The following is a 26,475-nucleotide window of genomic DNA, read 5'->3' on the forward strand; positions in this document are numbered from 1 at the left end:
AACATGAGTGTGTCATGAATGATTTATGAGGTAAGAGATGTAGTCAATAAGGCAGACTCACCAGTGTGGTTGCTGACTGTGTCATTGCTTGTCAAGGAATAACACGAGTGTGTTTTGAATGATTTATGGGGTAAGGGAGGTAATCACTACAGCAGACATGACTCACCAGTGTGGTTGCTGACTGTGTCATTGCTTGTCAGGGAATAACACGAGTGTGTTTTGAATGATTTATGGGGTAAGGGAGGTAATCACTACAGCAGACATGACTCACCAGTGTGGTTGCTGACTGTGTCATTGCTTGTCAAGGAATAACACGAGTGTGTTTTGAATGATTTATGGGGTAAGGGAGGTAATCACTACAGCAGACATGACTCACCAGTGTTGTTGCGGACTGTGTTATTGCTTGTCAGGGAATAACACGAGTGTGTCACGAATGATTTATGGGGTGAGGCAGGTAGTCACTAGGGCAGACTCACCAGTGTTGACGCCGACTATGTTTCTGTGTCTTCCTGCAGTGTTGTAGTGTGGTTCTGTGGCAATGATCCGATATCTCTCCTCTCGACACAATTGAAGTTTACCTGCAGCAGTAGAGTTCTTACAATTCAGTCACACTTTCGTCGCAGCTAGGGACCATACATAATTTATGGATGGGGGTGGTGATGATGATTTTTCTGGAGAAGCATGTCCAACATGAGTGTGATTTATGTACCAGGCAAGTGACCCCGCCCTCTGCATGTCATATGCAAAATCACTGACCCCCTCCCATATTTTTTAAGTATAATTTTGTAATATTTCATGAATATTTTTCTGCTGACCTCCCAACATGATCACATGATGTGTGAGTTATTTTAAAGGAGGTGTATTTTCACCTGAATCTGAGCATATATCCAATCTTGGCAAGATAATAGCTCTATGATAAATGCTTCTCAAAGAAGGATAATGGTTGTGTCTCTTCTTCATATAATTCATATATATATTCACTTACCTCCTTGGAATACAAACCAGTAATAGTGACTTGAAACTATGATCATTTGATAAACGTTTATCAAGTTGACTAAAATTTTGTGATTCACATGTTTGGCGATGTAAAATTATGAAGAATCGCAATCTCTATTTCACTTTATTCAATTTATTTTTTGGTTTAAAGCAAATTCATTGGTACAATTTCACTGCAAACAGACTATAACAACAGTTCTCATTGGATAATCAGCTGGCGACAACCAGTCCCGTTTTGACCTATTTTGGTGCTTGAAACAGCTCGAGTTGGGAGTCAAATTTATCTTTTGACTGTGTGGAAATTTATATAGGTATTCAAATATCAAAACAAAATAGTCATTGAAACTTTCAGGCGTCAGATTCAATTTTCTATGAATCTAACATAATCACTGCATCACCATCAGATCGTACACTTCAGCCCAAGTGTGTGAATCAAATGATTCATATCTTGCATCTTACTGTTTTTCCTGCAGGTATTATCCTAGTAAAATCGTTGCAGTGTAATTCCCCTTCTTAATATTTACAGGGACTAATTTTGAATGTTTTGTCAAAATTTATTTATTGGAAATGGAATGCGAGGCAAATCTTTTCCTAGCCATTGCTTGATTTTGCACACGACACAAGAAAAACAAATTTAGAGTTAGGTCCCAACCAATGATTTGCATTCGGAAGACATTGGTAATTTCTGTGCGCAATGTTATTTGAGATAAAGAAGTACTGTAACGAAGTACCGAATGAGTTACCACTGGCAGTGGGGTACATTGCTTGTTTGTGGGGTACATTGAAAACAATACAGGAGCACTTAGCCAATCGGAAAATAACATTTATGTGCAAGGTAGGATAATAATGATTAGTCTATTCATATTTCAGTAAATCCACACCGGCAACAAGCTGCTAGAGCACAATTATTATCATGATTATTACCCCGAAAACCCAAGCTACCTGTGACTGAGGCGCTAGAAGATTCATGGTCATGACCTATGCAACCGGGTACTTCGTTTTCTTGTCTTTACTTACGGACTCTGGCTTGCTCGTGTTCATCGTAGATGTTGTAGATGGTGCGGAGGGGGATGTCCTGGGGCAGGAGCTCCTCCTGGAACTCTGCAAGAGGCTTGTACAGCAGGTCCACTGGCTGAGAGAGATGAGAAGACCAGACTCATTTACAAACAAAATATACGTATCTCATCATGCTCATTATCATTGTAATATCAAACACCTTCAGTGATTAAATTACCAACTGGTACATCTTTTACCATGGCAACTGCATACTAGAGTTGAGAATTGATTAAAACCTCATAACTGATGATTGGTTAATCAAAACCCTTTAATCATTGAAAACATTTGCTTGGCTTTATATATATTTTTTTCTGTTATGGTTGCTGCACATCAAAAGGCATGTACGGTTTTGTTTTTATTTAAAACTGCACATCTAACTTAAAATAAACTGATGCAACTTGGATCTTTAAGGAATTATCATCATAAAATATTACAGCTGAATCACTTATAGCGCATACCAAAATCAGTAACATGAAGAAGGTGTTTTTTCCATAAGTCTATCTTAATAGCAAAAAAACAATAAAAACTACTTGCATTCCGGAAACTACTGACAGTTAATGAACAGAGTCAAAATAGCGGGTCAACTTGCAGCTGATTGCTCTTAACATGCAGACAGGCAGCTACACATATAAAAAGACTGAATTTTTGCTCATTTGCCTTACATATATTCATCCACGCCAGTATGTGCCTGTGGTCAGTGTTTCTGTTATCTGATACATACTGGACTTTGTCAGTTAGAATGTTAGAATGTTGGGAAGTATCAAAGGCTGTTGTCATGTCTAGCAAATTTTAAAATCAATTTTCTAACTACCTCTGTCACTTTTATTTCTCCATGAAAAAAGAATACATTATCATGATTATAATAATGACATCAAGGTGTTTTGGAAAACTGAAGGCTAAAAATAACAGGATTGACGCATTGCGATGCCATCTACAATTTTTATTGGTTGTTAATGTGTAAGGTCCTGCTCACAATGAAAAGCGTGATCACTTGACCATGTTGACTGGTAAAATTCACAAACGACCAGCATTTTGAAAAGCAAGTCCACCACAATGTCTAGCTACAAAAATACCACTGGAAAGACTGGTGGTTAGTCAAAATAATCATAAGGAAGAACTGTCACATGAAGACGACCAATCTGATGTCAACTTTGAAACCAGTAAACGCAACTTGGTAAGTTTTCTAATTTGACAGAATTTGGAAATTTTAACTATAAATTGAAACATAAATATATCCTATCTCACATCATGTATTTTCTCTCTACATTTTGACCTGCTGATTGGAAATGATATACAATTGTTTATAAAATCCTTGGCCTAGCTTGTCCATATGTGAGGGGCGGTGGGGTAGTCTAGTGGTGAAAGCGTTCGCTTGTCATGCTGGAAGCACGGGTTCGATTCCCCATCTGGGTACAATGTATGAAGCCCATTTTCTGGTGTCCCCCACCATGATATTGCTGGAATATTGCTAAAAGTGGCGTAAAACTAAACTCACTCTCTCACTTGTCTATGTGTCCATGCCCTTCATTATCAGGAAGCCTGTGTGGCTCCTGTGAAGCATGCAGCATGCGCCACTACCTGCTCACATGACCACCTCTCCTCAGTCATCCTTGTTCTTGGAGCAACGTAAACAATCAATCTGAGTAGTGAGGAGGAAGGACATCCATTGCATCAGACAGGATAAGTATACAAATATACAATTTGTTGTCAAAATTTCCATTTTTTTCAGACTTATCCTATCTCATGTCTAGTACTGACCTCACAGTTGGACAGCAGGTTGCAGATTACCCTTGTTAGGACAGTGTGGACAGCAATGCTGTGTAGCCTGAAGTTAACCTTGATAGTGTCACACAAGGGGGTAGTGTAACAAAACTCTCAACTCCTATGCTTGTGATTGGTTCTCTAGTCCTCATCTGGGCTATAAATTACGTGGACTCACCCACTTCATAACTATCTTTGAGAGAAGTTGAGACGTCATCTGAGTAAACAGGTGAGGGTGGCATATTTATGATGCGATGAAGATATAAACTAACATGAGGACGATTATCACCCGAAGCAGGTGGTGCATTCATCAAACATGTGAATGTCTGCATCTGTGGCCTAAAGTTTCATCACAAAGTGGGGACCACAGGCAGTTGGACTGACCTGAGATGTGTTCCATGACCCTGGGAAAATGTAAGGCCCAACTGCATGGAGGTACAATGCCTGTAATTGCAAGGTCAGCAAAAGACGATTTGACGAATGGGTGCAATTGAAGATGATTCCCTGGTAACGAGGAGGTGGCAGAACAGGGTTCCACTTAATTCAAAGAAAGGTCCAAGATAAGGCAGATCAACAAATGAGATTGACGGAGAGATGGTGAGTCAAGCCTACCCGACAGGATTTGTCAGCCAGAAGGGGAATTTGCTGAACATTCATGCATGTGATGAGATCCTGCAAGTCAGGCATTTCTCTCAACTCACAGACAAAAACATAAAGGGATGCAATGTTAGGAGACGGTGATGCTTTTGGACACAGAAGGCAACGTAGGTTCCAAGAAAGTAGGAATCCTATTCTTATGAGACTTATAAGAATCCTCACTCCAATGAGGGTATGAGGGAACAACAAGCTGGAAGTGCAGTGTTTCTTGGCCTTCTTAGAGGGAGAAGGGCCATGTTCATCAGCATGCTTCCTAGAATCCCTGTCTGGCAGACGACAAGAGCCAATCCTCTTGTAAGCTGTGAATGCATCATTAGACAGCTGCTTACATTGCTCGCAATGCTGCTCCCGAGCACAAAAGTCTATACAATCCAAACACAAAGTCTGCTGTAGAAGATATTCTTTTGCATTGAGAACAAAACTTCCTCTTACTAGAACTTATCAGTTTTCCCCATGTTGACAGGGATGGAATAGAATTCAAGAAAACTTCTTAGAGATTGCTGTGTACATCCACACTCCAGTGCGAAAACAAAGAGAATGACATGGAGAATGAAGCAGACATGTTCACATGAGCTGTTACTGAGGTAGTGATGCATGCACTATGCTTCCCAGGAGTCACCCATGGACTGCATGGGCACATGGACAAGTGAGGTCAACAATTTTATATGCAGTTCATTTCCACTCAGCAGGTCAATTTGAAGAGAGAGTCTCAGATTGGATAAGTTTAATTTTTTTTCATTATTACTAACGTACCTTTGAAGCAGAGTATTAATGCCTCACTGTCAACATAATGAAGATATCAAAACCTGCTTACCTTTACTGACAACCGAGAGCAAGCCTCCAGCGACCTTGGACTTGACAGAACATACTTGCTATCTTCAAACTGAGGGTCTTCAAAGTTATTAAGATCAATTTTAATGGGTAGATAAGGTGATGAACCTGGAAAAAACAAAAACTAATGACATTTTTTTTCATGTGTCAGTTAAAATTTACATAAAACCAATAACAACATGGACTACTGTTAGGGACTTATCATATCATATGGGGTTTTATCAGTAGTGAGTAAGGACTTGCAACCTTACGAGGGACAGATAAAACCCTGTATTACCCTTGACACAATGTGATAATGCATTTACCATGCTGAATGCTTTCACTAAATCAAAATGTTGGAACGTTTTGCTTCAATTTCATCCTCAGTTGCTGAGGCAAAACGTTTCCTTGCTGCCATGTTTACACCAGCAGATCGACTGACCTCATCAATGCAGTACACATTACTGAAGGCTTGGTGATGCACGCTTTTCTCACTTTGTGTGGTCACTGAGGCTTAGCAATGTGAATTTTTGCACTTCCTGCTTGCGGATCGTGATGGGTTTATATGGGGTCATTGTTGACAGGTATGGCAGAAATGTGCCCTTGCCAGAGTAAATGTATAGAGTCATACCCTAGAACAATCTCAATCTGCACTCTAATCATGCTAATGAGTGCTGAATCCATTTCTTGGACACATACTTTTATTCTGAAAAAAAATTTGACATTGCAGTACATGTTCGTCAGGAAGAACTTTATATCTTTCTTCTGCTGTCAATTTAAAATATCAGACAATCGATGTCTCTTAAGCATTACATCCCCTGTAGTTTTGTTACAGAAAATTAAAAGTCTTCCTTATCCTGTCTGTCTACAACAGGGGTAGACTTCTCTCAGGAGCAAACAAATTTTTAAAGTTTTGGATGTCCTGAAGTGAGTGAGTGACATTAGTTTTACGCCTGGCACTCAGCAATATTCCAGCCATATGGTGGTGGTCTTTAATTAATCGAGTCTGGACCAGACAATCCAGTGTTCAACAGCACGAACATCGATCTGCACAACTGGGAACCGATGACCTGTGTCAACCAAGTCAGCGAGCCTGACCACCCGATCCCGTTAGTTGCCTCTTATGACAAGCATAGTCGCCTTTTATGGCAAGCATGGGTTGCTGAAGGCCTATTCTACCAAATCATTCCCAGCAATGGCTGTCATAAATGAACATGGGAATATCATCATCATCTTCTTGATAGGAACTCTCATACTGCCATGAGAGCTCCATATTCGATTTCATTAGTGAATGCTCCTTCAGTCCTTGATGCAGTGAAAGAACTCGAAATCAGGTGATCTGGAACAACACCATAAACCGGTTTGGTCTTTAGAAAAGTGGTTTTCTACATTTACTTTGGCTAGGGTATACTTCTGTTTGCAGAAAGGTACCTGGTGTACATTCCTGTAGACCTGCGCCGATAAGATCCCTTCAGTATAACTATCATGACTACAGGATGTATGGCTTCTGCGTTTTCAATGGGCCAGATATGATTCAGATCACTTCAACATCACAAGGGACACATTTCATGCCATTCTCAGGTTTTCTGAACCTATTGAAAAAACCTTCCATTTCTATCAACAAAAGTAATGTGATTTTCAAACGTTTTGTAATTTGCCGCCGACAGAGATAAGCATGCAGGTGCTTGCACGAGTCAAACTTTTAAAAATAATATGAGATAGCCTTCAAATAAAGTTATGCATTCTAAAATTAAATTTATTTGTAGTTACCACTGTCATATTCAGATGTTCCTGGAGTAATACTAATCCTTGTTGTCATCTTCTTTTTGGGAAATGTGTCGAAACCAGCATACAAAGCGTCATTCGACACACATAACAACCAAACGCCACCTTGCGGCAAAGCAATGGGTTGAATAAAAGGAGTTAGTGTCATTTTCTGGAAAAAGAAAAAAAAAGCAAATTCGATGGAAACCACTTATCTAGCTCATACTCTTATATTTTCTATAAAATAACCAAATATTATTATATGTATATACCACTGAGTATCAGTGGCAAAGATACAATATGCTATTTGCCTTCTGTTCGTTTGAAATATTCCTTAATTTTTATTAATTCAGAACGGAAGTCGCATGAGACATGAGAATGGCAGCCGAATACTTCAGCATCGGAAGTTCTGTTGCTGTCACAACATGCCACAACATAGAATATAAAGGAGAAGTTCTTGCATTTGACTGGACATCCAAGGTCCTTGCCATCAGTATCCTTTCTATATAACATTTGAAATAATATTTCTAGAAATGTCGAAATGACTGTCCTCAGTGACCACGTTCGGTTTTCGATCACTATGGTTACAATGTGTCATCTCTGCAAACATGTTTCAAGATAAACCTCAGACCGTGTTTGATTGTTATTTATTCAGAGATATTTGTTGTTCATTTAGTTATCGGTACGTTTTCTTTGTCTATTATGAAACTTTGACTTGATTATTTCACTCAAGGTTCAAATGTCAAACACCATAACATGTGTCAAGATATTTATAAATTATGCCAACTTGAAAAAGCTTTCCCATTTCAATAGTTATTGGTGTTACTTCAGCCACAATATTTATCATAATGCAAATTCACATGGTGTGAGCCTACAATAGACAGTGTTGACCTAGATAATTTCTATTTCTTACTATTTTTGTTGAAAGCCATTCAGAGTCCCAGTGATGTATTAACTATTTCTTTAACTTGTAAAAGAATCTGAACCTACAAATGGAGCAAGAGGTCAAAGTGATGTTAAGCTCATCAACCTGGCCTTGGTCAGTGATGTCAAAGTCCTGAAAGAAGCAGATGATCAGCCACAAGCACTGACAAACCTAAACCTACCCAGGGTAAGAATATTTTTGTGCACAGTTACAGAAGCTGAAGAAGCATGAACTAGATGCTCTATACTACTTATGAAGGATTTAGTGATTGATGCATTTTCCTTACAATGTTGTTTTATTTGTGTGGGTTCTGATTCATAAGGCATTCATAATGTTATGCACTATTGTATACCATTAACTACTGAAGATTCTGATGAGAATATTTGCTTCCAGTAACTCATGTTTGTCATAAGAGGCGACTAATGGGAATCGGGTGGTCAGACTCACTGACTTGGTTGACACATGTCATCGGTTTCCCATTGTGCAGATAGATGCTCATGCTGGTGATCACTGGATTGTCTGGTCCAAACTTGATTGTTTGCAGACCTGTGCCATATAGCTGAAATATTGTGGAGAGCAGCGTAAAACTAAACTCACCCACTATCGTTTACCATTATGTTACGAATATATGGGATATATGTATCTGGACCTGAGTAGAGTCAAGTATTTGTCTCCAAGGATGATCCTCATGTAAAATTGACATGGTTCCAAATGAATTGAACATTTTTTGAATTGATGTGAACATAGTTATTGCTTTATACAGTGATCCAATGGAGACTTCTATTTAACTAATAACATGACAAAGAGAACATTGTGGAGGTTGATTTAATTTTTGGCTTGATATTATTATTATTATTATTGAATGTAAGAAACAATGCATTTGAATGGAAATATCTCGCCAGTTTGGACAAAGTAGGCATATTCCCAGAGTTACAGTAATATGAGACACTTCTTGAGCTGAAATAGAATCTCACAGTATAGCTCAGTGATTTGACCTATCCTCAGTAACCTCCAAGCTAAGATTTGACATTTTTGTGTGTAGTCATGTAAGATCAATTTTATTGAGTAGTTGCAAAACTTCAAGCTTACCTGCATGGGAATGGCTTAATCGGAATTGAGTTTCAAGATATATATTTGCTTAATTTATGCAGGTATGCAGCTTATCTGTACCATTGCAATGATATGACCTCAGGCCTAATCCCAGAGCATTTTTGGTTGCCAAAAACATGTTTTGGCTTGATTTTGATTTGTAAGAATCTAAAACATGTCTCTGGGTTTCACTGAATCTTAGCCTGTCTAAGCTGTCTAACCTGTGACTGTATTCATGGATCACATGTTTGCTTTTACAATTCAGTTCTAATTGAATTATTATGGCAGATAAAGAACCGACTGAGGGATAGTTTAGAGGAGAAGCGGAGACAAGTTAACTATGTCGGAGTGGGTGTGCCACCAGAAGGACAGAAGATCTTTTTTGCAATAACAAAAACGTAAGTAGACTTATTTTTCATTTTTTGTCTTTCTGACCCATGAAGCTCCAGGTTAGATTTGGTCATCAGAATGCTTGCTTGTCGTAAGAGGCAGCTAACAGAACTTGATTGACACACATCATCATATTCAAGTCGTGTAGGTAAATGCTTGTACTATTGATCACTGTATTGTCTGGTGCAGACCTGAATATTTACAGACCGTCAATATATAGCTGAATATTGCTGAATATGGCGACACACCGACCAAACTTTTGTTTCTTTTCTGTTTCTGGGACAACCATGGCACTACACCATCTTATTAAATTCCAATATTTGACTCTCCTGTATGAAGGTCTGAAATAACAGCCTGTGCACAAGATGGCAAGCCAAGATCAAGGCCTCATAATTGTCTGTGCTGTTGATCAAAGAATCTGATGATCAAAGCAAACACTTTGTCCATTAGGCTACCCCATGGCACCTTACGATCTTAGAGGCATCTGGCACCTTACGATCTTAGAGGCATCTTTTCAGAACAAAACATTTTAACCCATGCTTGTCTCCTTGAGGATCTGTGTTAGAATTGATCTATCTGCTTGTCGTAAGAGGAAACTAACAGGATCAGGGGGTCAGGCTTGTCAGCTTGGTAGACACATTTCATCTTATCCTAATTATGTAGATTGAATTTCATGCTGTTTATCATTTGACTGTCTGGTCCAGACTCGATTATGTACGCGCCGCTGCCATATAGCTGGAATATTGTTGAGTGCGGTGTAAAACTAAACCCATCCACTCACTTCTTTATATTTGACAGATTTGGGACATTTAAGGAATCTCGCTCACATGATCGGAACTCCCATACTTTAACATAGATGTAGGACTGTCGTACTATTATTGCTTTGAGGATCAGGGACCTGGAATATTGGCACCTGTTAAAGTGTTTTGATCATTCTATTGTAATGTATGTCTGCCTCTGTTTGTATCAGTATCAGTGATGTGCGGTGGGACGGCAGTAACATCATCGTCATGGATGAAGTGGTCATCAAGCCTCCATACAGATTAGAAGACTGCAGTGCACGCAAATCTGAGTCATCACAAGCACTCCAACATGTTAGAAAAATCGTAAGTTTTTTCTCTATGTGAGACCTGTGAAGAGAATAGTAGAATAGGTCTTCTGCAACCCATGCATGCCACAAGAAGCGTAAGCGGTGACTAATGGGATCGGGTGGTTGGGCACGCTGACTTGGTTGACATGTCATTGGTTCCCAGTTGCGCAGATCGATGCTCATGCAGTTGATCACTAGATTGTCTGGACCAGACTCAATTCTTTTCAGCCCGCCACCCCAAAGCTGTAATATTGCTGAGTGCGGCGTTAAACCTGACTCACTCATTCATCATTTGATTTTATACCTGAGGCGTGTGTTCTTTGAGTGAGCAAGTTTATTTACTAAACTTAACTCACTAACTCACCCCATCTGTAACTGGTGCTGGTAACACTCTACCATGGGAATATAGCCTTGTAGTAAAAGTGTCCTCTCATCCCGCTGAAGACTGGGCTTCGAATCCCCCCATGGGTAAAATGTGTGAAATCCATTTAAGGTGTTCCCCACTGTGGGGAATCACACTCACACTCACAATCACACTCACTAACTCTTCACTAGCTGGTACTTGTGACTTGGGAACAGATTGCCCAGTGATCTCATTGAATGGTTGAAAGTTAAGTGTGTCGGGCACTCATGTGGGGCGCATGATTTTAAGTTCTATGTGTTTTATGTATGCAAAGTGGAAATATTTAAGAAAACTCCTCTGTTGCAGGTATCTAAATTTCTGCAGGAGGAGACCAGTCAAGCAGAGAGGAAATCCATGTCGCCATCACCTGCCCCCTCATCATCCTCATCGACATAGTCATCATTATCATCGTCATGGATACCAAAACATTGGGAGAGTGAAGAAACAAATAGCACTTTACTCTTGTGATGTTTTCTCGAGGCAGTGGACAATACTTCAGTTAGTTGATAGATACAACCACTGTACATACAAGCTCCTCACAGCAATAGCCATTCATGGAGCTTCTTAACCATCGTTGCCACCAGTCTTGAAAGTGGAAAAGAGTTGCGTTAAGTTAAGCTCATTGTGACTGACCAGTATGATTCCATTGGTGATTATTGTGAACTGAAAAATCCTCTGCCACTTTTCTTTCCCTTCTGGGCCGTGTTGGCTCATCACGCCAAAGAACTGGTTTCAAATCCTTACATAGATGCAATGTGTGAAGCCCATTTCTTTTGTGCCTGCCGTGATGTTGCTAGAATATTGCTGAATGCGGCTTACACCCAAACTGTCACGACAAATACCTGGGTTCTATTTCCCATAATGGTACATTGTGTGGGGCCCATTTCTGGTGTGTCCTGCCTTTATATTCCTGGAATATTGTGGTGTAAAAACATACTCCTCTCCCCACTCTACTCACTTTCATTGTAATGAAGTATGAGCGCTGGTTGGAAATTTGGTGCTTTTTATTTTGTCATCAATATCTTCAACCAGTCTGATTAAACAAAATAACCTGAATTTTCTTATGAAAGAGTAAGTCAGTGTTAAACTTTTTAAAAAATCACTATGATGATGAAACTGTCTTTCACCTGGTTTTGTGTGTGATGGAAAATCCACAAAATATTTGGATGGAGGGCACAACGTTCACAGTCGTAGCAACATGTTTGTTCAAGCCTCATGTTATGGACACTTCCACACTGATGGCAACGGTGAAACAAGATAATTACAAAATTTTCAAATGCTTTGATGGAGTTAAGCATTTAAAACCCAAGGGAGATTATCTGTTTGACCTTCCTTGTTGAAGACTTGAGGGGATTCCCACAGCATTTATCTTCCAAACCAACATCTGTCTGAAAGATGAAGCAGGCTGTTTAAACTCTTAGAGAGCAGAAAGACTGCCACTCTTGATTATTCAGTTGTATTTATTTTAGACAACTGTGGCATATCCTTGCTGCAAGACTTTATATATTCAGTATTGAGTTCTCATGGCACAGTAATGCAAAGCTTTGTCTTTTGTAACCAAGGAAACTGAGGACTGGAAAAAGTGAATTAAAAAGTACAACTGTTTTACTGTTAGATCAAGGTTGGAGGTTATGATAAGTGTTTGTCAGATATTTATGAGCACTGCAACATGGTATTAATTTAGTGGAATTACAATGCCAGAATCCGTGCAGTTGAAAAGCTTTGTGGCAATATGCTGATGTGAATGTTCCACTGAGCATTTTTCCAGAAATATAAAAAATAAACAGAGCAAACACTTTAATAATTTAAATAATCCCTGTATTTGTTATTATTTAATCCCCTACTGATACCAATTTCTTTACAGTTACCATGATTACCATTTTAGAAGATTTAAGCATCAGGCTGTTATTAGTTCGAGTGATGCATGGACAAGAATCATTTTTGTATCCTGACTAGAGGAAAATTTCAAATGAATTCAGTATTTTTGTACTGGGCCTGCTTGCTTTGTCTTCTTAGGTGATTAGTCAAGGAAAAGAAATACTTTATGTCATTCACTCCCCTGCTGCAGTATTAGGGACCATTCATAATTTATGGCTAGAGGGTGTGATGATGATTTTAATGGGGTTGATAAGTTTACAGGGGGTTGGAGGACAGTGGTGTAGTGGTCAGCATGCTGGCCTCTCACGCCAACAGCCCGGGTTCGAATCTCGGTGGAGACACAAAAATTTGTGACCTGGGTCTCCTACTGTGTTGTGTCCCTGAGCAAGCCACTTTGTCCACATTGTATTCAGTCAACCTAGCTTTTTAAAATGGGGACTGGCAATGCGGATGTACGGACCTAGAGGGTCGCACTTAGCGCTTAGTAGCTGCTTTGAAAGTACAATTCAGCCAGGGCAATAATGTAACACCAGAGAAAAACAGGATTCTAGACGCAAAAATCTGCATTATTATCTTTAATTATATAATTAATATTTTGGGGGACCCATTTTGTTCTGGGGATGTTGGGGTCATCAGTTTTGAACACATGTACTAGTGGTCAGAAATTTTTTACATAAAAAGATTAAAATATGGTTAAAATTAGGAGGGAGTGGGGCTATTGATATGTATATGACATACAATAAATTTTAGGGGGGAGGGGGGGCGTTCACATTGTAAACACTTCTCCAAAACAACCATCATCACCCCCCAGCCAATAGTTGTGAATTGTCCCTCATTGAGCGATGATGATGATGATGATGATGATGATGATGATGATGATGATGAAAGCTGAGTTGAGATGTCACCATCATTGGCAATTGTCGTGTAAATCTTGACCCTGTTGTATCTGGTCTGATCTCTATTTGGGGTGGTGGGATATTGTAATGGTTAAAGCGATCACTTGTCACACTGAAGACGAGAGTTTGACTCCCCACATGGCTACAATGTGTGAAGCTGATTTCTAGTGTCCCCGGCTGTTCTGTTACTGGGATATTGGTATAAATGGCGCGAAACTACTCACTGTTTATGATAAATAATATATCATCATGCATTGTACTGCTTCCATGGTCTGAAATAATACCAACTGACTTTTACTGACATGGGTTAAAGAGTTTAGCTCAACACCTTGTTGTGACTACTTGTATACTGTGGACAGCCAAATTTTTGTGACCGTATTATTTTCGCAAATCTCATGTCAGACTTCCTGATGCGAGAATAAAAACATAATATAGATATATCATTCACTTTATTCAGATAAGTCAACAACATAAAAACAATACAGGTTTCATTGCTCAATCACAGGTCACCGCAGGGCTAATCGGGATTCACATGTCACTGATCCCCTAACACCCAATTAAAAAGGGTTAGTTTTGAAATCAGTTACATTTGTTTTTAGATAACTATGCAAATTCGCTTATTTTATAACAACTCAATGGTTATACACCTGCGTGTTGTGTAAACACATTCACATATGCTCTCTGTAACAATATCACGTTTCGCACAAGACCAGTCTTTTTCATGGATAACGTCGGAGATAATTTCAGATATATGTCAACTAGCACCTCACAAAATTAAGAAGCCGTGAAAAGGTTAAGTGACCATCCCTTGTGAAAATTTTAAGGGCATGGAAATAAGACAGTTTACAGCATTTGAAAGAAGTTACAGGGAGGTGGGGTAGCCTAGAGCATAAGGTGTTTGCTCACTAAGCCAGGGACCTGGGTTTGATTCCCTACAAGGGTACATACTCAAATGTGTGAAACCACTTTTTGTTGTCCCTTACTATGATATTGCTGGAATGTTGCTGTCAGTGATTTCAAACTAAACCACTCACTCACTAAAAGAAGTTACAGAATATTCTTTTACACTGGGAAGTTATGAAACAGGATTTATGTCAACATGTAATGTCCTATCAATAAAGAAATATATGTTGACTTGCAAATGGAGACATTTATTTCCTATTAATAATGGGACAATGGGTAGCCCAGTGGTAAAAGCATTTGTATGTTGACCTGGGTTCAGTTCTCCACATGGGCCCTGTATGTGAAGCCCTTTTCTGTGTCCATCTGTAATACTGATAGAATATTTGCTAAAAGGTTGTTGAACTAAACTCAATCTTGTTAGTAATTAGACAGTTGTCACTTCTTAAAATTCTATTTTTACCATGTTGAGTGGTCCAACCTATATTTTCCTCTCTCTGTGAAGGGGAGGTTCATGTCAACACTATTGGAGTGAATCTCCTTGCCAATTTACAATAAAACACTGCTTTTAAACATGCTCCAGTCAAGTTTTGTGTATTAATTTCTTCCACAGCAGCATTCAAGTAAGACTGGTTCTGGGTTACAACGGTAACACGTTTATCATGTTCTTAAACTGTACTCTGATGAGTTATCTCCCTTGGATAGTTGAGGTACCTTCACTGAATATCATCCAGCATGACATGAGCACCAGGCTTTTTTGATGGCAGCTTTTCTTAACGATCTGACTTGTTTACAAACCCATCTGATTCAGATATTTGATCTTTGGTAAGAAAACCCACAAAGAACACAAATATACCTTAGGCAATACACATAGTGTACACAATATATACTGGACAAAATAATTGGGATATATGTAAATTTGGAAATTATTAATAATGATCTATGTATTCACTGAAAATCTGATGAATATCAACCATAAAAATACCAGTATCCCTAAATTATTTTGTGCAGTATATAAATATACACAACACTATGATAGAAAAACTTTATTAGTTTGTATTCTCAACTTCTGGTTTGTTTCAAATGTGGGATATGCTTGTCTGAGAATTTAATAACCTCAACACTCTTTTCAGAAAGATAACCTTCAGTGACCCATTGAGGTAACCTCATATTTTCTATGCGCTAAAGCATTGTTTTTGAGTGAAAGATGTGGGTCTCGAGACCAAAGGGACCATCAAGACAGGTTCAAGATATTGTGTGATTTGAGTTTGAAATACATTGTGTATATGCATTTTGTGTACATAGTGATACGCATACATTTAATGTGTATACAACAATGTAGAAAACAAAAACTATTCTAATTTCTGATTACACAATGCCATTTTAGTGGAAGTCGCGGTGGCTGAGCGGGTTATGCGGTTGACTTTGTGTGCTGGCGATTAGGTGCCTGACTCTGAGGGGGCAGATTCGAATCCGGCATGAGACTCAACCAAAAATAGTACTAGAATTTGTACTTTACTAACTAAGAAAGTGAGATCCCAAATATAACATATGTTGAATTCTAGGTTTATTTGTTTATTCCTTTCACAGTTATCAACTTACACAAAATACATAATTGCCAAAACAAAATGGCAGTGACATGGTGAACTCAGTTTAACTAATCCTCACATTATTTAGCCATGTAAGTGCAATTGTTTATATAAATATTTGTTTGTTGACAAACATGTCTGCAAAATGTTTGTTATGATGAGTACAATTCAAGACTGAGATACAACATTTATATGATTAGGTATGTTGAGACTAATTTTCAGGTTCGAGATATCATGTGTATATGTGGCTGAACTTAGGGATATAGACACAACAATAATGATAAATATATACGAGGAGGTTGGGACCAAAGACGATAGGTTCGAGATTATATGTAGATGATTCGAGATTCAGGAGTTCGAGATCCAGGTAGTTTACTGTAGCCCCAATTATTATTGAATACAACATCCCAAACATATCATATACATGTTATGTTTGTATTACTTCACATCTTTTGAAGAGGGAAAATCCAGACTAGAACGGATCTTCAGCAACCCATATCATCAGAGGTGACTAAGATTTCCTCTCATTTGGTTGATACTTGTCATCATATTCCTGATGTTCATGATGATCACTGGATTGTCCAGATATGATTATTTACAAAACACTGCCATATAGCTTCATTTAGCAAACTGAACACAGCTGGTTGAACTTTTTACTGCATGTGATGAAGACAATATCTTAGATAACATAGCTTCTGTGACAAAACATTCCTACTCCATGAATAATACCTGCCAATAGTTACACGGGTGCCATGAACAGCCGTTTTGAAGAGAATTTACAAGAAAACAATGCACCCTACCCCCAAACAGTAGAAGGAAAAACAATTAACTTATTGTAGATTACTACTGCGAGTAGGCAGTTAGCTATAGTTTGACTAACAGCTGTGTCGTTTTTCACATGGTGGAGTGAAGATTCTGGTTTTCAGCATCCCAGGCTTTATGGAAGGGGTCGGGTGGTCAGACTCACTGTCTTGGTTGTCGCATTGTAAGATACCAAAACTGGCAGTCTCCGTGACGTAATTAGGGAGGTGTTATAATCGACTGCCAGGAATGGCCCCGGAACTGACAGAAATCGCACTGACAGAATTGGGACAGCTACCATCATTTATTACGACTAATTGGTCTGTGTGAAAATGACATTGGATTAATCAGTATGGTCCAGTCTTATTGATATAGCTAGATTGTTGCGGAGTACGGCATTCAGTATAACAACAAACAAAAAGTAAACGTTAAGCATACAAAAATGAAACATCTGTAAAATAATTATCCTTTCCCTACGGTACGAGCATGTCTGCAACATCTATCATCTAGATGACATTTGGAAACTGTGTAAGCAATACCATATACCTGTGTATTATTGATTCGCAATATAATGTTTCATACACACACGCAGTTGGTGGGAATGACGTGCACGTAAGCTCATTAGCGGTATTCCCTTACAATTTGGCTTACCTCCCTTAGAAAAATTATTCGGAATGGATGGCCTGATGATCACAATCATAAACAAGAAGATTGTGTCGATTACTGCGTAATTCTATTGGCCCATCACATTTAATCCTCCAAGGTAGTATCGTATACTTGTCATTTATTCTACAGCTAAGTTCAGTCAAGTTGTAGGGAAGTAAAACAACGCAGTTCACTTTCCGCACTGTGTACATCATGAGGACATACCGGCCTCACATTTAATGTCTGGCGTAATTGCACATGCGTATTAGACATCACTGGCATGTTGTAAAGTGTTCATAGCAAAGAAATATAAGGAGCCAGTTCAGCAAATGTCAGATACGTGAACAAAAATTTGTTGCTGACACCAGAAAACTGTTGTCCGACATACAATAAACAGCCACGCCCACTTACATTCCGTTTGCTACCATCAGTGCGAAGTTTCTTTGGCTACACGTCCCGAGGTAGGTAGGTAGGCAGGCAGCAGGTAGGTAGGTAAGCAGACAGGTAGGCAGGTAAGCAGACAGGTAGGTAGGTAGGCAGGAGGTAGGTAGGTAGGCAGACAGTTAAGTACTTAAACAGCAGGTAGGTAGGTAAGCAGCAGGTAGGTAGGTAAGCAGACAGGTAGGTAGATAAGCAGCAGGTAGGTAGGTAAGCAGACAGGTAGGCAGGTAAGCAGACAGGTAGGTAGGTAGGCAGGAGGTAGGTAGGTAGGCAGACAGTTAAGTACTTAAGCAGCAGGTAGGTAGGTAAGCAGACAGGTAGGCAGGTAAGCAGACAGGTAGGTAAGTAAGCAGCAGGTAGGTAGGTAAGCAGACAGGTAGGCAGGTAAGCAGACAGGTAGGTAAGTAAGCAGCAGGTAGGTAGGTAAGCAGACAGGTAGGTAGGTAAGCAGCAGGTAGGTAGGTAAGCAGACAGGTAGGTAGATAAGCAGCAGGTAGGTAGGTAAGCAGACAGGTAGGTAGGTAAGCAGCAGGTAGGTGGGTAAGCAGGCAGGCTAAGCCTAAACTGTTACAATGTCCATGAAACATCAGGCTCAGCTTGGTTGAAGTATTTGAATGGATGAAAAATCTTATGGTTTTCTTTCGAAAAAATCTTGACATATAGAAAAGAATTTCATTCCTGTAAGATTTTTTGCCTGAAATCATATTTACAGTCGCTGACTTTAAATACTCAACTGAACAGTTGATTCACAAGTTTTTGTGACAATATAGAATGTAAATATAGATTTATTCAATTATTTTATAACCTTTTTATGCATGAAGTCAGATGACATGAAAGGGTTTGTTAATTTTGCTATTTGTGTATATCTGCAAATTCTCGTAGTTTTTTTGCTTTAGAGAATTGCATATACTAGTAATGCATGTAAATTTTGCTTTGCAACTCTGCTTGTATGTGGAGCTTGGTCTGCAGTTGAAAAAAAGGATGAAGTAAACGTTGGATTGCCTGAACTTTCAGTTTGGATGTTGAGCATAAGCGTCAACAAACTTTTCAAAAACAGATATCTTATGAACCCTCCACCATTTCAGTTTATTGCCACCTCTAAACACAATGCATGGGATGCACGTGCACAGTGCAGTATCCCCATACATATGCATGAGGGTGATTCTTGATTTTGACGGGTTTTTAAGAAGGTTGATAAACCATTGTAGATCATTAATTTTGACTGTCATCTTGCATCACATAGTTGTCAAAGTCTCTTGCCACATTTTGGTTTGAAAATGAAAATCATACACATACAAATTTCACATCATTCACCAATACACAGTTATGGTCATGCCCTGTCAAAACATTCATTATTAACATGTCAACTTTGATTGACTTCAATATATCTCCCAGTTTGTTTAATGGTAAGTAACAAATGAAGTTCCCTTTCATTTTTTTAAAGAGTATGTACATGCAACGTTATTTACAAGTAGGTTGTAATCCTCTCTCAAATATCACGGCCGCCCCTGTTGGTCAATATTCTTATCACAGGATGGCATCAGCCCCAGTCAACATTCTTTACACTGGATGCCATTGTCATTTGATATTTTCCTCACTTGATCATAATCTCAGGCCCTAACTGTAGACACTCATTTCACTCAAGTTTCAAAATATGATGTCCTATATTATTTTGAGTTTTCAATTCTCTGTAGATGAACTGGCTAAAGCACCAGGCTAGTGATTCAGCAAGGTTGAGGTGTCGGAATCGAACCCACCTGTGTCCGGGTGTAAAACCTTGGAGTCAGCTTTGTGTGCAGGCTCTTTCAGTGTTGTCACAACTCCTAGGGTACAGTACACAACCCTATGCACATAACAGAACCCACGAATCCATTGCTATATGACCAGATGGTGACAAACACCTAGTTGCGGGTACAGCAACGTGCAGTAAACTTTGACAAAGTGTGAATTGGGTACTTTGTTAGGGTAGAAAGCCAAAAGTCAAAATATGTGGCTGCAAGAGTTGTATGTTTTCCTGGGAGTTGAGATTGATAATATGATGTGCTGTTGAAATTAACATCCAGTGATTGAAAAAAAACAATACCAGAGCTTTGAGCATGCACTATTTAAATATCCTGTCCTGTTTCCTATCGTATCCTGTTTTTGAAAAAATATATTTGATTATCCATTAGCTGAATTGTTTTAATGGCGTTTTGAAGATGGACGAACATGAATACTTGAAATCTTTATCACTCACAAGAAAATGGCCACTGCTGCTGGAGAGAATGGCCTCTGGACCTAGAGAAAACAGCCATTCTGTATAACAAAAAACAGCTGTATTTTATTTTACTTATATTCATCTCTTAATATCATGATAAGTAAGTAACAATAATGATAACATAGTCATGGCAAAGTTTAGGTTGTACATCTACAAGTTGTGTATGTGTATTATGTTGTACAGCTAACGTCTCAGTAGAATGAATCTTTGTCACATAATGCTTGTCAAACCACTCTCCAATTGTTTGTCTCTTAACAATGCAATTTATATTGTAATAGTATGTTTTTGTACATAGTTCCTTATTATTGATAATAAATATGATGATGTATGTGCACTAAAGAGATACCTAGAATAAATCAAAACCCTATCTTTCAATGAACAGTATTTCACTTCTTTCTTAATGTGACATAAATGGGCACCATCAGTATAAAAACTATGTTATTATACTCTATAATCAAGTGGTCTTACCAGTAAAATCTACAGTTGATCAAATTGGTTTGTTCATAATAACTATGGAAACAACCAAACATTCTTCAAAGGTTAAACCACTACGGATACCAATGACTGCAGTGAAACCAGTTTTGAAAGCTTATCCACAATGAAGTAAATCTCTTTTAGAGTATATGTAATTGTATAGTCTCCTTTGATCGTGGTGCAGCTATGCTGGCTGTTTTCTCTAGGCACAAAGACTGTTTTCTCTAGGTTTGGAGGCCGTTTTCTCAATTTTTACTTCCATCCATTTCTCCATATCCCTATGATGTCACAATGCAATGAAATTACTGTACTGCAGTCTTATGGCAGTATTATGTACAGAGATGTACTTTTTCATTGAAAACTAATGAGAGATTGATGATGATAAATAGAATCTCACCCTCGTGTCTTTGTTGATAAACGTAAAAATAGCCTCTTTATGTTTAGGCTTATTCAAGTAGTGAATAATACCACATCATGATAAAATCTGTATATCATCAAACAAAAAAGGGTGTGGACCTGTTTTCTATTTTCTTTTACAGACATGGCCACAGATGCGTGCAGAGAAGATGACAGGCTGGAGGAAGCAGAGGATGCAGACGTGGGAACATCCAGGAAAACACTCAATGACAAAGCTAGCAGGAAAAAACTGTCTATGGAAAGTAGAGAAAAAATCAGGGCTCTCCTTCAAGAAGGTTTAACTCAGCGACAGATTGCCAAGCACATGAACGTGTCTTCTTCAGTGATTTGGAGGTTTGAGAAACGACTGAAAGAAACAGGTGGAGTTGAAGACAGGCACAAGGGACGCAGGCCTAAAAAGATCCGTGCCCCCACAGAACACTGGATTGATATTGGCGGAGAACGCAAGTATCAGTGCACACATTGTCAAAAGACTTTTGTGTACTTTTCACAAATTCATGAACATATACGAGTCCACACTGGGGAAAGGCCATTTAAATGTGACCAGTGTTTCAAAGGATTTGCTCAGTCAAGTGCACTGAAACGTCACCTTATTAGTCATTCAAAGGAGAGACCATTTATGTGTGATTTCTGTGCGAAGTGTTTTGCGGATCCAGCATCCCTTCGTCTTCATGTTCGCACGCATACAGGAGAGAAGCCGTACAAGTGTAGATTCTGTGAGCGTCGCTGTACGACAGCTGGGAACCTCAATGCCCACATGAGGGTACACCGAAACCAATACGACAATGAGAGCAGGGCTCAGGTCATGAGGACAGATGAAACTTTGACTCGAATCAAGACGGTCAAAAGGAAGGAAGGGATGAACAAAAATGAATGGGGAATAAACCAGGTGGGAAGGGATGAAGAGGGTATGACCAATGAGGAAGATGTTTCAGGCAGTAAGAATGAAGGCAAAGATGATGATGACGATGAAAATGATGACGGTGTTGGTGATGGTGAAGATGAAAGTATAGATCCGTTCATAGGCAGGAAGGAAGACATGAATAGTGCACCGAGACAGGAAGGTGGATTAGATATGGAAAGTGGGGAGGAAGAAGGAATAGATATGGAAAGTGGGGAGGAAGAAGGAATTGGTGATCATTCTCACAGTGAGCAAGGGATGCACCATGGTGACTATGAGATGGCCCTCACAGGGATCAGTGATGGATCACACCAGCAGTTAGGCAACGAAAGGGAGACAATTAGTGGGATGAGTGAAGATGTGTGTCAGATTAAACAAGAACCGCAAGGTATGCACAGTGTAATAAGAGAAACAGAAACGTGCAAGTTAAGCGCACCAAAAAATAATTATCTAAAACATACCTATGGTTTGCACTTTATTCTACTATCTGCAACCATTATTGAGTTACTTAGGATATTGTTGATGGTGTTGATGAGTGTTTCGTTGTCCCAAAACAGACAACTTAATAAGATTTTGTATGTGGATTCAATGCAGGGCTTGATTTAAGGAAAACGAAACCCACTTTCACCCTGTGTAACTTAAGATAATAACATTGTTGCACCAGACAAAAACATGTTGCACTTGCTGCTTGTTGCATAGTTGCACTTGTTGCTTGGTACATAGTTGCTTGACCATCATTATAGCAAAATAATTCCAGGTGACCTTTTCATTTTATCTTACTTGATATAATTATATGACATGAACAGTGTCACTGTCTATCACCAGAGTCACTGTGACAAGGCAGTTAGAAGCCATTCATAATACTTGGTTGTCTGGCTGGCTAACTGTCATGTGCATGTGTGCATGCATACACTTTGGAGAGATGATAATAGTGAGAACTGACTGTTACCCATTTTGTTCTTGGGAAGTTGAGGCAGAGGGGAGTCCCTTTCTTTTCCTTCCACCATGGAGATCCGGGTTAGAATTGATCTTCTGTAACCCATGCTTACCTTAAGAGGCGACTAATGGGAACGGGCAATCATATCCCATTTGTGTAGATCAGTGCTCATGCTGTTGATTACTGGATTGTCTGATCCAGACTTGATTATTTACACACCACTGCCATATTGTTGGAATATTGCTGAGTGCACTGTTAGACCTAAGTCACTCACTAATCATTCAATTTTATGGCCAAAATCTGTGTTCTTTGAGAGACTGAATTTAGTTTTATGTCACTTTGAGCAACATTCCAGCAATATCCAGTCTAAGTAAACTTAGTCTCAGTGTATTTCGTTACACTCCACCATTGAGTCTAATAAGACCTAGTAGAAGGTCGCGTCAGGTAACCCCTTTGAGCGACCAATGACCATCCAGTCAAACGCGAGACGGTTAAATAGACTTAACTAATCAGACAACGGCTACTATTTAGGGATCGGAGGGATTTTCAAAATATTCAGGTCACTGACACCGATCTCTCCACAAACAAAAATCTGCATATAGCACAATCATTTGACCTGCAGTATATACGGTTTGGGGTTTCTGTTGACTTGGTTACCATTAGCTAATATTTTTGCAAGGTGACATCCTTGAATATTGCCAAAAACACCATTATCAGCGACTGCTTACTCACCGTTGTCATCACCCGGAAGTACGCGTAAGCTAAATAGCATTTGGAATCGTTTGGGTATGAATCTTTTTGAGATAAAAAGTTCAAAAGGCATGTGTGAATGTCCACTTTCGCGATGTGGTAAGCTGTGTTCTGATTTGTTTATCTCAAAAGTTAACTGACGCGACCTCCCATAAGGTTTTGTTAAACTCAGTAGTGGAGTGTAACAAAAAGTACTGAGACTAAGTTTACTTTGACTGAGCAATATCACAGCCGGGGACACCAGAAATAGGTTTCTTACTTTGTACCTATTCTTGTACATGATTCTTGGTGTAACTAGTGATGCTTAACCAGTAGGCTACCTGACAGCCCCATTGTTGTTTGAACATTTGAACAGGAAAATAATCACATGCATGAGTGCATGTATGTATAAATATTAGGTTGTATAATGCAGTTTCAAGTTGTATCAGGACAGCCTTTGTGGTGTACTGGTTAGAGCGTCCGCCTGGAGAGAGGAAGGTCGCGGGTTCGATCACCAGCTACGTGGCATTAATGGGCACAAAGAGGACTGGTCGTCTTGGAGTCAGTATAATGTGTCTGAGTGGGGTATTCATGCTTAAATGTGGCGTGGTATCTCAGTGAGCTAGTGCTATAGAACTAGCTTAAGTCTGGGCTAGTGCAAGTAACACATATGTACACGCAAGCATGTCATCATATGAGTGAAATATTCTTAAGTATGATGGAAATCCCAATTTCACCTTACCTCAGGTTGCATCAATACAAGTTCTATTATGCTTAAATCGAGCCCAGAAATGTATATTAATGCACGCTGTGATCCTTTTAGAAGCAGTTTGAAAGATCTGTTGCATATATTAGAAATATTTAACAAGTTTCATTCTGCAACAGTTAGTTGTACCATTATTTGGCAATATTCTAGAAATATTGCTGTGTTGTGTGACAAGAATTATCTTAATATTCATTCATAACTTCATTTCTGGGATGGTTTGGTAGCCAAATGCTTAAAGCATCCACTCATTACATTTAAGACCTAGGTTTGATTCCCCATGTTGGTACAATGTGTGAAGCCCAGTGGTAGTGTCCCCTGTTGTGATATTGCTGGAATATTGCTAAAAGGCCTGTGAATGTCCCGGGGTAGATAGGCCTTCAGCAACCCATGCTTGCCATAAAAGGCGACTATGCTTGTTGTAAGAGGCGACTAAAGGGATCGGGTAGTCAGGCTCGCTGACTTGGTTGACACATGTCATCGGTTCCCAATTGCGCAGATCGATGCTCATGTTGTTGATCACTGGATTGTCTGGTCCAGACTTGATTATTTACAGACCGTCACCATATAGCTGGAATATTGCTGTGTGCGGCGTAAAAGTAAACTCACTCACTCTAAAATCATGAAGCATAAAAATAATCATTCAAACAAACATGATTATGACACGAATGTAAATGGGATACAAAATCATAGTTTTGCAGTGTGTATATTAGAAACAAATTAACCTAGTAAAGGCCTAATTTGTTTTAGAGGTGAGAGCTGACTGTCCAGTGTTTTCAGAAGCAGCCCTTGAATTGCCTTGCTGTTTGTGTTTGTTTCAGAGATGAGCACTGAGAACACACTGTCTGAAAAACAATCCCATGAGGTCCAGCTGAAAGAACCAGAGGTTACATTCTCTGTGGTACCAGAACCTTGCAAAACACCACGTGTTAAGTCAAGCAGGAGAAGACTGTCCATGGATGACAGAGAAAAGGTGCGAGCTCTTCTACAGAATGGGACATCTCGACAACAGGTTTCCAGAATCATGAATGTATCTTTCTCGGTCATCTGGAGGTTTGAGAAACGGTTGCGGGATACAGGCAGTGTGATGGACCGCCACAAGGGTGGTAGACCTAAAATAGTTCACGAACCATCCGAACACTGGACCGAAATTGAGGGAGAACGCAAGTACCAATGTAATCATTGTCGAAAAACATTTGTACACTTTGCCCAAGTTCATGAACATATACGAATCCACACTGGGGAAAGGCCATTTAAATGTGACCAGTGTTTTAAGGAGTTTGCCCAGTCAAGTTCTCTGAAACGTCACCTGATCAGTCATTCAGATGAGAGACCTTTTATGTGTGATTTCTGTGCGAAGTGTTTTGCGGATCCAGCATCCCTTCGCCTTCATGTTCGCACACATACAGGAGAGAAGCCGTACAAGTGTAGATTCTGTGACCGTCGTTGCACGACAGCTGGGAACCTCAACGCACATACCAGGGTACATCGAGATCAAATCAATGAAGAAAACATGGCGCGAATGATTATGGCACAGATGATGATGAGCGAGGAGAGTGTCACCAAGATGGATGAAATAAAGGCTTCAGCAACTGGTGGTGATGATGACAGAGTCAAACAGGAAGACAGAAAAAATCGAAGGAATGAAGATAATCTCAGAGAGGAAGAAAACAGATGTGATGAGGAGGGAGGAAGAGATAGTGCAGATGAAAGCATGGATGAGGAAGAAAATACTGGCAAGGAAGGTGTTTGTACAGAGACAGAAACTCAAAGCTGCGAAAGTGACATTGAAGTGGTAGGCAGAACCCAGTCAAGAGTTAAAGGTCAGAGAATTATTGACAAGACCTCTGACATTGCTATAAAACAGGAACCGCCAGATGCAGAGGATGTGGCAGAACAATATTAG

The 26,475-nt window shown here is 39.3% G+C and overlaps 3 protein-coding genes across 3 annotated transcripts in view; 2 read left to right on the forward strand and 1 right to left on the reverse strand.

The window, feature by feature from the left end:
• Positions 1–7,191, reverse strand: part of LOC137255981 (coiled-coil domain-containing protein 177-like) — a 36,027-nt gene extending 28,836 nt beyond the window's left edge. Inside the window, exons 1-4 of the mRNA XM_067793615.1 lie at positions 7,051–7,191; positions 5,285–5,409; positions 2,014–2,128; positions 477–578 (exon numbers count right to left, since the gene is read on the reverse strand). Coding sequence (XP_067649716.1) covers positions 477–578; positions 2,014–2,128; positions 5,285–5,409; positions 7,051–7,099 — 391 coding nt within the window. The 5' untranslated portion in view covers positions 7,100–7,191. The remainder of the gene's footprint in view (positions 1–476; positions 579–2,013; positions 2,129–5,284; positions 5,410–7,050) is intronic.
• A 182-nt stretch (positions 7,192–7,373) lies between these two features.
• On the forward strand, positions 7,374–15,190 carry LOC137255987 (protein LSM12 homolog A-like). Its single transcript, XM_067793624.1, has 5 exons — positions 7,374–7,537; positions 8,022–8,155; positions 9,347–9,456; positions 10,419–10,554; positions 11,248–15,190. The coding sequence occupies exons 1-5, from the start codon at positions 7,417–7,419 to the stop codon at positions 11,335–11,337; spliced, it is 591 nt and encodes a 196-aa protein (XP_067649725.1). The 5' UTR covers positions 7,374–7,416; the 3' UTR covers positions 11,338–15,190.
• Positions 15,191–17,654: 2,464 nt separating this feature from the next.
• LOC137255330 (zinc finger protein 431-like) lies at positions 17,655–26,475 on the forward strand. The gene is made up of 3 exons (XM_067792780.1): positions 17,655–17,768; positions 21,362–22,528; positions 25,391–26,475. Exons 2-3 carry the CDS (start codon positions 21,364–21,366, stop codon positions 26,473–26,475), a joined length of 2,250 nt encoding a protein of 749 aa, XP_067648881.1. The 5' UTR covers positions 17,655–17,768; positions 21,362–21,363.

This window comes from Haliotis asinina, chromosome 11 (assembly GCF_037392515.1).
Source record: "Haliotis asinina isolate JCU_RB_2024 chromosome 11, JCU_Hal_asi_v2, whole genome shotgun sequence".
NCBI classification, from domain to species: domain Eukaryota; kingdom Metazoa; phylum Mollusca; class Gastropoda; order Lepetellida; family Haliotidae; genus Haliotis; species Haliotis asinina.